The sequence below is a fragment of the Pimephales promelas genome, chromosome 3 (assembly GCF_988280905.1).
Source record: "Pimephales promelas chromosome 3, fPimPro1.hap1.1, whole genome shotgun sequence".
Classification (NCBI taxonomy): domain Eukaryota; kingdom Metazoa; phylum Chordata; class Actinopteri; order Cypriniformes; family Leuciscidae; genus Pimephales; species Pimephales promelas.
Genome location: NC_142771.1, coordinates 34766378 through 34780590, shown reverse-complemented (window position 1 = coordinate 34780590; position 14213 = coordinate 34766378). Strand labels below are relative to the sequence as shown.

The 14213-nt window shown below is 42.6% G+C and overlaps 1 protein-coding gene across 1 annotated transcript in view; it reads right to left on the bottom strand.

Annotated features, from left to right (window-relative positions):
• notch3 (notch receptor 3) overlaps positions 1-14213 on the bottom strand; it is a 36712-nt gene that overhangs the window by 5285 nt on the left and 17214 nt on the right. The window contains exons 10-29 of the mRNA XM_039686053.2: positions 12788-12901; positions 11436-11669; positions 11237-11347; positions 9999-10191; positions 9762-9907; positions 9313-9546; positions 9078-9230; positions 8745-8973; positions 8462-8663; positions 7333-7489; positions 7053-7237; positions 6795-6927; positions 5429-5683; positions 5228-5340; positions 3969-4498; positions 3562-3888; positions 1585-1733; positions 1277-1502; positions 1103-1193; positions 842-1010 (exon numbers count right to left, since the gene is read on the bottom strand). Of these exons, the coding sequence (XP_039541987.2) occupies positions 842-1010; positions 1103-1193; positions 1277-1502; positions 1585-1733; positions 3562-3888; positions 3969-4498; positions 5228-5340; positions 5429-5683; positions 6795-6927; positions 7053-7237; positions 7333-7489; positions 8462-8663; positions 8745-8973; positions 9078-9230; positions 9313-9546; positions 9762-9907; positions 9999-10191; positions 11237-11347; positions 11436-11669; positions 12788-12901 (3951 nt within the window). The remainder of the gene's footprint in view (positions 1-841; positions 1011-1102; positions 1194-1276; positions 1503-1584; positions 1734-3561; positions 3889-3968; positions 4499-5227; positions 5341-5428; positions 5684-6794; positions 6928-7052; positions 7238-7332; positions 7490-8461; positions 8664-8744; positions 8974-9077; positions 9231-9312; positions 9547-9761; positions 9908-9998; positions 10192-11236; positions 11348-11435; positions 11670-12787; positions 12902-14213) is intronic.

The following is a 14213-nucleotide window of genomic DNA, read 5'->3' as shown; positions in this document are numbered from 1 at the left end:
CTATGATTTCGGAAACATACTACTCGGCTAGCTTGCTGTTTTTCGCATTCTATATTAGGGCTGCGTATTGACACAAATTTCACAATTCGATTCGATTTCGATTCACAAGCTTGCAATTCGATTCGATTTCGATTCAATATCGATTATTTTGGATATCAGTTACAATAAATGGCCATTTTTCTCAAGGAAATCAAATCTCTTAACTAATGCTGTGAACTATGGGAGTCAGTTGTAGCCTACTAGGCTTCATTAGCCTAATATGAAGGTAATAATGAACTGTTTTGTAGCTATACAAACGAGACTTCCTTAGATTTCCACAACGCATGCGCGAGAACTGAACTGAAGTAGTGTAAGCAGATCGCAATTCTCGCGCATGCGTTGTGGAAATCTAAGGAAGTCTCGTTTCAGGCCAACAAGGAAGAAAAGGAATAGTCGAATAAACTCGTTATTTTTGTTTGTTTTTTCGCACAAAAAGTATTCTCGTTGCTTGATAAACTTATAGTTGAGCCACTGTAGTCACATAGGATATTTAAACATTTTCTTCATTGACTTTCTGGGCCGTCAAGAGCCAGTCCCTTAGGCAGCCTATGTAGCAGTGATCCACCTCTCAAATTTAATCAAAAATATCTTCATTTGTGTTCCGAAGATGAACAAAGGTCTTACAGGGTTGGTACAGCATGGGGGTGAGTAATTAATGACTTAATTTTCATTTTTGGGTGAACTAACCCTTTAATATCGAGAAATCGATATTTATTACCCAGCCCTATTCTATATAGTAGGGAAGTATTCGATTTCGGACGCAGCCAAGGACTAAGAAAGCAGACAGTCAAACATATCATACCAGGGCCTCGGACATTGACGTCCATGCAGTCGCTGTCAAACTCTCCCTGCGGAGGTGTGAGAGCCATGGATGGTGGCATACGGATATCTGCCGCTGCCAAGTGATGCTGTGTCCACTGTCTGCTGTCAACTGCATCCTCACCATCTGACAGAATGCTGGGCTCTTCCACCTGCTCATGAAAAAGCGGATATTATTAAGGCTGTTCATTCACAAATGTTTCACTGATGTAGATCAAAAGAGGAATGATAAATGATCAATCACCTTGAGTCTTTTAGCCTCAGGGCAGTCTGTGTCTATCCACTGGTCACTGTGATCAGCCAATAGAGACTCTTCCACTGTTTTTGGCATGTGTCTGCAAAGAGTCATAAATGCGAATTAGAGTCTATGAAAGGGATATTTTGATGAAGTAGCTTTGATACTGCATGAGCTACTCACTTCATGCCCAGGGAGTCTTGGCCCACAGGCTCTCTGCGGTTCTTGTTACTGCTCGTTTCCTTCTTGAGGAAGAAGCCCTCGGGGAACCAAAGTGTGCTGTGCTCACGTTTGCGGCGGGCAATCAACATGCCCGCCATCAAGATTACCAACAAGAACAGAGAAGCCACCCCTACTAGCAGTAGCTTACCCCAGTCAGGAATCTTATCATGATCTTCCCTTGGTACAACTGAAAGAGAATTGGTACATTAGCCAGTAGCCAGCTGGACCAATGAGGCCTATGTTAAGTTGGTGTAAGTGTAGATACTTACTGCGTACTTCTTTGAGGGGGTATGGGAAATGCAACATCTCACGAGCCTGCAGAGCACCCAGATATTCAGCGGCGCTGTTAGCATTGCGGAAGCAGTCATCCGAGCCCTGGGAGCATAGCCGGTTGTCTATCTCCAAGTGTACAACGGACCTTCAGAGGAGCACAAGAGTATTTGTAAAGGTACACTCAAAATTTTTCAGGCAAAGAAGGTCCATTTTCAATATTTTAACGATGCATGAAGGACCACTCAAGCCAAGTTCACACTACAGGATTTTACGTCCGATCTGCAAATCGTTGAGCTCGCCGACAGGTCAGGGTGTTATCGCGTGCAAATCGCGGGGGATGAACGCTTGCCAATCTGTTAGTATGAAAGAGCCAACAACGCAGACGCGTCGCCGAGCCCAGAAAATTATCTAGCCTGCTAGATATCCAGAGCCGTCGCGCGACTCAACCTCAGTGATGTCATGAGTACAGCCAATCATAGCAACGCATGGGTTGAGGACACCAGGTAAATCTGAGTTTTTTTTGCATTTTTTTCTCAGAGCAGATCGTCGTGCTAACAGTGTGCAGCACTAGTTTCTGTCTGACGTCCATATTCACGTGTTGTGTTCTCTTCTTCGCTGGGTATTGGCACAATATTTATTTATTTATTGCGTGTTTTTTCGTGACAAAACGTGGTTTGTAGACAAGATAGAATCGTTGGGTGACAACTCGTTATTTATTTGATTATTTTCAGGATTTAGAGCGTACCATAGTACTGAAACAGCTCTCATTAGAGTCAAAAATGATTTGCTCTTATCATCCGATCGTGGTTGTATCTCTATGTAGTAGGGCTGGGGTAAACGATTATTAACTAAACGATTAGTTGGGCGATTATTTTATCGATTAGTCGACTAGTCTAATGACTAATTGGACGACTAATACAAAGAATATTTTTTCTGCTGCTCAATTAATAAAAAAACCCCAATATCTCAAATAAATACTAGCATACTGAATCAAGATACAATAAGCTGGCTAACGTTAGTCTAATGTTATGTATTTGAACACCATCATTATAACTGTACAACCGCCAAAACCGTGTTATTAAAATATTTTTTACAAACATTTTTTATCATAGAGAATGTTTAAATATTAATATCAGCTGAAGAGGGAAACGGAGGCGGAGTTAGTGGTGCGATCGGAGGCTGCTACTACTGGAGATGAATCGGGAGAGGTTTGTGCTCCTACTGATCAGAGCGCGTGCTGACACGGAGTAAAGCCTTGTTTATACTCGACACGTCCGCACGGCAAAAATGACGCGTTGGGTGCGCAAGACCAGGAAGACTGTGGCTGGCTGTGTGTACGCCTTTTTTTTGTAACGGCGCCGCGTCCGGGAACGACTTCAAGCCGAATTTGCCCGAGCTTGTACGTCTCACCACATCGGCACCCAGTTTGCGCGTCTAAATTGCAATTTTTTTTCTTAAGGGTTTGTTTACTGTGTGTGATTAATTTAATGGATAGCACATTCACTTCTAGTTGTCTTCGTCCTCTATTCTGCAATGTTTCGGTCTCCCACGTGAGTGTGGCAAGCTGTACCGCCGGGAACATGCAAAAAAATAAATAAATAAAGAAGCGTCAACGCAAAAATATGACGTCGACGCAATTTTGACGTCGAATCATCGACGTCATCAACGCGCCGCTACAGCACTACTATGTAGTGCGTTGTCAACTCGTGTAGTGCGTTACCTCCTGTTGCGGATCAATCACGTTGTGTCGTGTGGTGTGAACGGCTAAACAACTGGAACACTCCCGATTTCACTGAGAGCAAGTCATGTAGCGTGAACCGCACAGTTCGTTTTAAAATCATGTAGTGTGAACAAGGCTTTACTTCCAAAATCAAAATTTGAATTCAAAATTCATGATATCATGGGGTCCTGCAAAATTTCGCTGTACAAGGGCAAATAAAATCGCTCCGTTTACTATAGCAAGCCCAACTTACCCAATGACCTCCTGCTGAGGATGAAGTTCTCGTTTAATGCGCGTCTCACGGCCCGTGTAGGGTCGGATCATGTACTCTCCGTTCTGATCGATGCGGAAACGCAATGTGGTGTGTAGGATTGCACTTAGTTTCTGCAGGAAAGCAGTTTGTGTCTTCAGCAGCTCATCTGGAGGCAGTAGGACTACAACAACCAGCACATCTTCCGCAAGATCTTCAGGAATCTTCCCTGCACAATCCAGTCCATCCCAGCCACACTCTTCAGTATTGCAGCCTTGATCACAGAGCCCATCCGCGTAATGGTCGGTACAGTACATCTCATAGATGGGGCTGAATGAAGAGAGACCGTATTAGAGAAAGACCATCATAAACGGCCCTACGATTCAGGACACAAATAGTACAGGACTTACTTGCAGACTTTCTCTTTGTTCTTGCAGTCAAAGTTATCGTACAGGCAATCTGCGTTGTTGCAGAACTCGTCACACTGGCTGTTGTTGAAGAGCCGCCAGCAGCGAGGGTCTGTGCAGCGTGCCCAAGGGTTCGCAGCAAGAGAGCAGTCACCTCCGTCCCAGCGGCAGGCGAACGAGTTGCATTCTTTGTCACACACACCGTCATTGGCCTTGCCGTGACAGTCGGCAATAGGGCACTGAGGAGTAAGAGGTGCCAGAAGCCTGGCTTCCTGTTCGCATCGTTTGCCTGACCAGCCATTGATGCACTGGCAGCGGAAAAATGGGAAGCCGATTTCCTCTATACACAAGCCTCCGTTTCGACAGGGCTTGGAGGAGCAGCCCTCACTGCTGCGGTGTTGACACTGTGGCCCGCCAAATCCCTGAATACAGGTGCAACGTGCACCTCGTGAGGTAAGGGTACAGCTGCCACCGTTGTAGCAAGGCAGCTCTTTGCAGTTCATGCTCCTCTCACAGTTAGCGCCTGCATACCCCTGAGAAAGAGACCATGAGGAGTTAAAGGAGTAGTTCACTTTTTTAAAAAAACTTTTGCTGAATTTTTTTTTTTTTACTCACCCCCATGTCATCCAAGATGTCCATGTCTTTCTTTCTTCAGTCGAAAAGAAATTAAGGTTTTTGATGAAAACATTCCAGGATTTTTCTCCTTATAATGAACTTCAATGGGAACCAAACGATCCAAATGAGAGTTTCAGTGCAGCTTCAAAGGGCTTTAAACGACACCAGGCGATGAATAAGGGTCTTATCAAGCGAAACGATCGCTCGTTTTATAAATAAATAACAAAGTTTAAGTTTTATAAGATCAAACGCTCGCCTTGCTCTGTTCTGTGATGCGCGTTCGTGACTCTCCTGTTCGAACTCGTTCAACAAAATGAACAAATCTTTTTCCGAATCAATTCGTTCGTTTCTTTTGCCGAATCATTTAAAGCCCTTTGAACAAGTTTGCAGTTTGTACTGAACCTTGAACCGTTTGGTTCCCACTGAAGTCCATTATATGGAGAAAAATCCTGGAATGTTTTCATCAAAAACCTTAATTTCTTTTCGACTGATGAAAGAAAGACGTGGACATCTTAAAATGACATTGTGGGTGAGTAAATTATTAGCAAAAGTTTTTTTCAAAAGTGAACTACTCCTTTAGGTAGTTGATGTTGAATTTTAATACCAGTACAGTACAGATCATAATGCTATAAGGCTTAGATACTCACAAGCTGACAGGTGCAAGTGTATCCCAACGGTGAGCTGCCGGTCAAAGAGCACACTCCTCCGTTCATACAGGGCTGAGACTCGCACACACTGAATCTATTCTGACACCCTCGTCCTGAAGACAAAATTAAGTTTGTATTTAGACACAATCTTACATGTGTACCTCACAGACTCATTTTTCTCAGTTTTCAGACATCCCTCACCTGTGAAACCTGGCTTGCACACACACTGGTAATCGTTGGGCAACTGTATGCAGTCCAAGCTGTTGGAGGGGTTGCAGGGATTGGAAAGGCACTCGTTGATGTCTCCCTCACAGCGTTCTCCAGTGAAGCCTGGAGGGCAGTTACATCTGTACCCTCCAACCCTGTCCACACATGTGCCGTTATTTTGACACTTGGGTATCCCTCGGGGCCATGAGGGAATTGCGCAGTCATCCTCATTTATCTCACAGAGGACACCTAAGAAAATGTCATTATGAAAATATTAGAGTGACAATATTCCAACCTATAGTATACTACCATTTAAAAGCTTGCAGACAGCAAGATTTTTTCTTAAAAATTAAAAAAAGGAAAGAATACTGTTTTTAAAACGCCTTGATAATTGATAATTACTAGATCAGAAAATCATCATATTTTAATGAATACTTAAAGGAGTAGTTCACTTTTTAAAAACACGTTTGCTGATAATTTACTCACCCCCACGTCATCCAAGATGTCCATGTCTTTCTTTCTTCGGTCGAAAAGAAATTAAGGTTTTTGATGAAAACATTTCAGGATTTTCTCCATATAATTGACTTTAATGGGAACCAAACGGTTCAAGGTCCAAATGAGAGTTTCAGTGCAAACTGTTCAAAGGGCTTTAAACGACACCAGACGACGAATAAGGGTCTTATCTAGGACCCTTCGAGTCATGACTTGAAAAAAGATTTGTTCATTTTGTACAGGAGAGTCACGAACGCTCATCACAGAACAGAGCAAGGTGAGCATTTGAGCTTATAAAACTTAACTTTGTTATTTATTTTTTAAATGAGCCATCGTTTCGCTTGATAAGACCCTTATTCATCGTCTGGAATCGTTTAAAGCCCTTTGAAGCTGCACTGAAACTCTCATTTGGACTTTGAACCGTTTGGTTCCCATTGAAGTCCATTATATGGAGAAAAATCCTGGAATGTTTTCATCAAAAACCTTCATTTCTTTTCGGCTGAAGAAAGAAAGACATGGACATCTTGGATGACATGGGGGTGAGTAAATTATCAGCAAAAGTTTTTTAAAAGGGTAACTACTCCTTTAAGGATCATGTGATACTGAAGACTGGAGTAATGATGCTAAAAATTCAGCTTAGATCACAGGAAAAAATTTGACTCTAAAATATTAAAACAGAAAAGTTTTTTACATTGTAATAACAATATTACTGATTTACTCTATTTTTTTTTTTAATCAAATACATACAGAGACTTCTTTCAAAAACATTAAAACATCTTACTGACCCCAAACTTTTGACGGTAGTTTATATTTCGATTTTCGCACTTGAGGACTAGTTTTCACCATAGTTTTAGAATTGTGAACTTACCCAGAGTTCCAGGAGGGCAGGAGCAGATGTAATGTCCCACCAGGTCAATGCAGGTTCCTCCATTTTGACATGGGTGAGACTGACACTCATTGACCTCTCTCTCGCAGTTGCTCCCCTCATAACCAGGCATACACTGGAGTAAAAACAGGTCAGTTCAACTTCTGTTCTGAAATATCTTCAGTTCTTCATATTCTGTAGTTAACTAGTCCTTGTACTAGTATGAATGACTATTTTGTTCTAGTTGCTAAGATGACTTACATCACAGGTGAATCCTCCCATGTAGCTCCTGCAGGTGGCGCCATTGAGGCAAGGTTTGTCCTCACAGTGGTCAAACTGGGACTCACAGTAACTGCCTGTGTAGTCTGCGGGACATTTGCAGTAGTGTGTGTTGCCAGTATTGACACAGTGTCCACCATAGTGGCAAAGCTCATCTGTCTGGAGATCTGTGCAAGAAAGAGTGTGTGGACCATTAACAAGGAGAAGGTCATGGTGAAATTGAATCCATAAAAAAAAAATATTCGCATCTATTTCTATATACCTCTCTGTCTGGCTGCAGCCTCACAGGACATTCCTGGGATGTCACAATAACGACCTGACCAGCCATTCACACAGTCACATGTGAACGAGGCATCTTTCTGTCTGCAGCGACCACCATTCTTGCATGGGTTAGAAGGTCTGCACCAATCAACTGGATACTAAAAGGGAGATAAAAAAAACAAAAATCATTTTAATCTGTAATTTATTTTCATTGGTTCCATTCAATTCTTGATTTTAATCTTTATTATTTGTTTTATTCTAATGTTTATTATTTTAAAGGAGTAGTTCACTTTTAAAAAAACTTTTGCTGATAATTTACTCACCCCCATGTCATCCAAGATGTCCATGTCTTTCTTTCTTCAGTCGAAATAAAAATTAAGGTTTTTGATGAAAACATTCCAGGATTTTTCTCCATATAATGGACTTCAATGGGAACCAAACGGTTCAAGGTCCAAATGACAGTTTCAGTACAAACTGTTCAAAGGGCTTTAAACGACTCCAGACGATGAATAAGGGTCTTATCAAGCGAAACGATCGCTCGTTTAATAACTAAATAAAGTTTTATAAGCTCAAATCCTCACCTTGCTCTGTTCTGGGATGCGCGTTCGTGACTCTCCTGCTCGAGCTCGTTTATCAAAATGAACGAATCTTTTTCCGAGTTAATTCGTTCATTTCGTTCGTTGAATAAGCCAAATGACAAAAGCCAACGATAAATGAGTTTGAACAGGGGAGTCACGAACGCGCATCACAAAACAGAGCAAGGCGACCATTTGAGCTTATAAAACTTAAACTTTGTTATTTATTTATTAAATGAGCGATCGTTTCACTTGATAAGACCCTTATTCATCGTCTGGAATCGTTTAAAGCCCTTTGAACAGTTTGACGTTTGCACTGAAACTCTAATTTGGACCTTGAACCGTTTGGTTCCCATTGAAGTCCATTACATGGAGAAAAATCCTGGAATGTTTTCATCAAAAACCTTAATTTCTTTTCGACTGAAGAAAGAAAGACGTGGACATCTTGGATGACATGGGGGTGAGTAAATTATCAGCAAAGTTTTTTTAAAAGTGAACTAATCCTTTAAGTAATATAAAAATGTTGTTTTTTCAAGCAAAATGTTGGACTAATACCTGGCAACGGGGGCCAGTGTAACCTTTCGGACATGAGCAGCGATACGACTCCAGGGCATCTTGACAAACTCCTCCATTAAGGCACGGTTGAGAGTTACACTCGTTCACCTCGTACTGGCAGTAATCTCCAGTGAATCCCGAGCGGCAAGTGCACTTGAAGCCGTTGATCCCGTCAGTGCAGGTTCCTCCATTAAAACAGGAGCTAAAACAAAAGAGGAGATGATTTGTTGATAAGCTACAACAGCGTTTCTTTTATAAGCTATGAGCATCTTCATGGTCTCACCTTTCAGTGCAGTCTGCTATGTTGATCTCGCAGAAAAGGCCCGTGAAACCTGGTTTGCAGGTACACGTGTAGCTGTTGACGTAGTCGGTGCAAGTGCCTCCGTTCTTGCAGGGACCGCTCTGACACTCGTTCACCTCGGCAGCACAGCGTGCCCCGGTGAAGCCTGGCAGACAGCTGCAACGGTACGAGTTCACTCCATCCGTACAGGATCCTCCATTCAGACAGGGGTCTGGCAAAATTTGAGAACACCATTAGACCACGCCAAAGAAAGATTTGACTGTTTTATTTGCAGGATCTGCAATAAAAACCTGGTTTATGTTCCATTTGACTCACTTGGTGAACAGTCATTGATATCAGTTTCACAGTTGGGGCCAGTGTAGCCAGCGCGGCAGGAGCACACGTAGCCACCCAAAGTATTTGTACAGGTCCCGCGGTTCTTACATGGGTTAGAGGTGCATTCATTTATGTCGTTGTTACACAACTGACCTGTGGTGTGAAGGACACTCAGAGTTAAGGCATGCTTCAGGAAACTCAATTCTTATAGGCTTGAATGTGTTTAGAAACTTACCCTGCCACCCAGGTTGGCAGTTACACTGGTAGCCCAGGTAGTCGGGTGTGTTCACGCAGGAAGCGTGGTTGGCACAAGGGTTGGGAGAGCAAGGTGTGAGCAGTTCTGCACAGGTGGGACCACTGTAAGGTGGCTCACAGAGACAGGTGAAGCTGGCCACTCCATCCACACAGGTGCCTTGATTTAGACACGGGCTGGAGGCGCACTCGTTGATGTTCACCTGACATAAGTTACCTGAGAATGGGAGTGAAAGACGGCCGTCAGTGGCTATCGGCAAAAGCAGTGCAATTCTCAAGAACTGGAATTCCCTTATTAGGGGAACATTACACCCTTTTCAGCAGTAGAGTAGGGAGGGCAGTTTGTTCTTCCCGGTACAACAATGTGTAATAAAATCTCTTTTTGTTGTTGTTATTGTAATACACATACTGAGCTAATGTAACATATCCCACCTCTAAAACCCTGCCGACACTTGCAGGTGAAACCATTGAGCTGGTCGAAACAGGTGCCTGCATTCTGGCAGGGGCTGGGTAAACAATCGTTTCGGTCTAGGTCACAGTTCTTACCCACCCATCCAGGCTCACAGTCGCACCGATAGCTGCAGGAGCAATACAAACAAGAGTCACAGTCAAAACATGTCCCCATTTATTTACTTCCTGCTGGGTTTGGAGTTTGTAATGGAGCCGTACCCATTGGGGTCATCCCTGCAGGTCCCGTGCAAACATGGGCTGCTGGCACACTCATCCACTTGTGAGTAGCAGAATGGGTCGTGGAAACCTTCGGGGCACTGGCAGTGGAAGCCGTTCTCATCATCTACGCAGGTCCCTCCGTTGCGACAAGGGTTCGACTGGCACTCATCAATCTCGTCTTTACATTGAGGTCCTGAAGGGGATGGAAGTTCTTCAGTGAGGTTTCAGTAGCACTTTATTTTACAGTGTCCTTGTTACCTATTCTCTGTGTACTTACTATAGTAAATTATACATAATTACAAGCAAATAACCTTAACCGTGTAGTGAGCATGTTGTTCATTAAAGGAGTAGTTCACTTTTAAAAAAACCTTTTGCTGATAATTTACTCACCCCCATGTCGTCCAAGATGTCCATGTCTTTCTTTCCTCAGTCGAAAAGAAATTAAAGTTTTTGATGAAAACATTCCTGGATTTTTCTCCATATAATGGACTTCAAGGTTCAAGGTCCAAATGACACTTTCAGTGCAAACTGTTCAAAGGGCTTTAAACGATTCCAGACGATGAATAAGGGTCTTATCAAGCGAAACGATCACTCATTTAATAAATAAATAAATAACACAGTTTAAGTTTTATAAGCTCAAATGCTCGCCTTGCTCTGTTTTGTGGCGCACGTTTGTGACTCACCTATTTGAAATCGTTCATCAAAATGAACAAATCTTTTTCCAAGTCATTTGGTTCATTCAACGAACGAATTGATTCGGAAAAAGATTTGTTCATTTTGATAAACAGGAGAGTCACGAACGCGCATCACAGAGCAGAGCAAGGCGAGCATTTGAGCTTATAAAACTTATACTTTGTTATTTATTTATTAAATGAGCGATCGTTTCGCTTGATAAGACCCTTATTCATCATCTGGAATCGTTTAAAGCCCTTTGAACAGTTTGCAGTTTGCACTGAAACTGTCTTTTGGACCTTGAACCATTTGGTTTCCAATGAAGTCCATTATATGGAGAAAAATGCTGGAATGTTTATCAAAAACGTTTATTTCTTTTCGGCTGAAGAAAGAAAGACATGGACATCTTGGATGACATGCGGGTGAGTAAATTATCAGCAAAAGTTTTTTCAAAAGTGAACTACTCATTTAACCGAGTTTTCTCTTCTGTTTCTCACTTGATTCGCAAATTCAAGGGGGCTGTTTAAGTTGTACAAGAAGTGGGGGAAGATCTCTCCCTGTCTCACCGGTAAAGCCAGGTTTGCAGACACATTCATAGCGGTTTATGCCATCTTTGCAAATCCCGTAGTCACATGGGTTGCTAGCACAGTCGTCGAAGTTGATTTCACAGTTGGTACCTGTGTGGGAAGCCAAAACCTTCTTTAACATGAAACAGAAAACTGACTATAGCTAATCCAGTTGATTTAGTAACACATCATCCCTCACCTGAGGTGCCATGTTGACACTGGCAGATATACTTGTTGACTCGGTCCACACATTTGCCGCCATTCTGGCAGGGGTTGCTGTGGCACTCGTTGAGCTGGTTCTCGCAGCGGTAGCCAGTGTAGCCAGGATCACAATTACAAGTGTAACTGGCAATGCCATCTATGCAAGTGCCATGGTGGCACGGGTCGGGCTTGCAGTTATCGATGTTGCTCTCGCACAGCCTTCCCTCAAATCCTGAGGACAAAGAGGAGGAGTGAATAAGTCTGTAAGCCCAACATCTCAAGGGCTGAGTGAGGTGGTGAGAACGGAGACGTATCGGATTTATATGGTCACAGGTGCTCTACAGGGGCCTGCGTTTGTGGTTCGAGTCTGTCAAGAACAATTTCCGCTCTGCAAGCTAGGTGAGACGAAATAGCATAGTATTTCCATATTCCCACTGTCCGTTGATGACCACTGTAGCTCACAATCTCTGCATGAATGATTTAATGCCCTTTATTTGTGTTTTTGTCTGGGGTGTAAATACTTCCTTGGTACTCTTTATCCTCCTTATCCAGCACTGCCCTCCTGTCTCGATACGTTTTTTCTCTCTTTTCTGTCTGCTACCTCCGTTTCCTTCTTTCTCTCTCTCTGGTGAAAGGTTCTACAGTTTGGAGTCTCTGTTCCCGTGGTTTCCATGCCGACAGGCTGTCAAGGCAGTAGCCTTGTGAGGAGCAGGGCAGGGCTGGGCTGCGGTAGTGAGAGAGCCCTTCACGGGCCTCACAGACCTGCTTTTGTCCCCTCGAGTAGCAGGACAATACCCTGCGTCCCAGCTAACGGGACAGCTCAGCAGAGGGGAACTGGAGCACGGCGAATACCAAACAGCAGGCTGTTTCAGACAATACACAAACTCCACGTCTGTGCTTTCTAAAAGCCAAAAGACACATGCGGTATGTACTGTATCAAAAGCATTCACATTCAAGCTCATGCTAGTTTTATGGACAAACTAAAAGCAGAAAACAGTCATTCCTACAGGCACAACTATGTGGAGGAACTTTACGTCACTGTGTTGGTATGCATTGTGGGTAACAGATGAACAGATGTTGGGGTGATGACCGAGCATAACTCTCAACGTCAGCAGCTGCTGGCCTCGGTGACCCTGTGACATTGGGGTCTGCAGGGCAGGGGAGGGGGATTTGAGGCTTTTCGTCAGCACGCCCAGCAGTACGATCACAGAGACATGAAGTGAAGCATTTGACCCTGAGATCACTACAAGCAGGTGTATGAATGTAGTCAGCGTTGATGATTTTGACTTTGAACCCTGAAGGGATCCCCAAAACTCTCAATCATACACACATCTTCATTCATCAGCTTACCTTCAGCACAGCGGCACTCATACCCATTGGGTCGGTCAATGCACTTGGCTCCATTTTGGCAGGGAGTGCTGGCGCACTCATCAATGTCGATCTGACACATGGTGCCAGTAAACCCTGGGACAGGCAAACATAGAGGTTAGAGGTCAGTCTGAGGCAGCAGAGGTGAGTTCCACACACAGACCGGGTCATTCGGTTCAGCTTTGGGGGCAGTAGAGCTCGGTCTAGCTATAGATCTCTGCACCTTGGCTTATTCAAGCTTATTGAGTTTTCATTGGAGGTTCACTTCAAGTTTTGGACGAATCTCCGTTTGAATTTATGATGTTAGTGGTGTGTGTTATTAATAACATATGCACTGTGGCTTGACACTCTTCAAGATGATTTATAACCAGAATTAATGGAGCCTTAAAATATGTCCAGATCCTGCATTCTATGAATCCATCCAACTGTCACAATCTGGAATGGACTGCGTTAAAATATGTTTTTCTTATCATATTCTTGAGTTGACCTGCGCATTATAGTCTTAGTATGTGAAAAAAAGAGAACTTTGTTGGAATATTAAATCAGTAAATCCCATTTTTTGCCATGATTAGGAAAATATTAGGGCTGGGTAATAAATATCGATTTCTCGATATTAATCGATTCTCATTTTTACGAACCGATATCGATTCTTAAATCTCAAGAATCGATTAGTCATCCTGTTTCATTTGAATGAATGGAACATTATATTGCGGCTGCGCGCATCCAAAAAAATCGCATTAATCTTTGTCCTTTGTTACTATTGATATGAAACAAAGTCTCAAATTTCAAATTACGTCCATTTTCTTTAGAAATTCAAAAACATAAATAACGTTTTGGCGCTTTGGCGTGAGATCGCTCTGGAGCAGCTCAAGAGAAGCAGCAGCGCTGATCTCTCTTCCGGCTTAATAATACCAGTCACAGTGCGAAATAAACATGAATGAGCATCTGAAAGTGTGTTTAAAGATAGAGTACAACTTATCGAAATCCGTATCGGATTTATATTTCAACCGTGGAAAGACGTCAGTTAAACAGCTTGTAATCAATGTCATGTATCGTCATATTTACCTCAGAAAACCCACATAAACTCGTTAGTCAGCTAGAAAAAATAACTCTAGAGAGGAGCATTTAGCTAAATATATACACCATATTACATATGCATTATAATCTTAATGTTCTTCAATATTTAATGCATATTTGAAGTTTTGATGACAGGCACCATTTAAATGTTTATATTTCATATATTTTTCTTATTATAAAAATAAATAAAAGTGTAATTTAAGTGTTTGTAGCTACAAAACAGTTCATTATTACCTTCATATTAGGCTAATGAAGCCTCGTAGGCTACAACTAGACTCATACATAGTTCACAGCATTAGTTAAGAGATTTGATTTCCTTAAGAAAATTTGC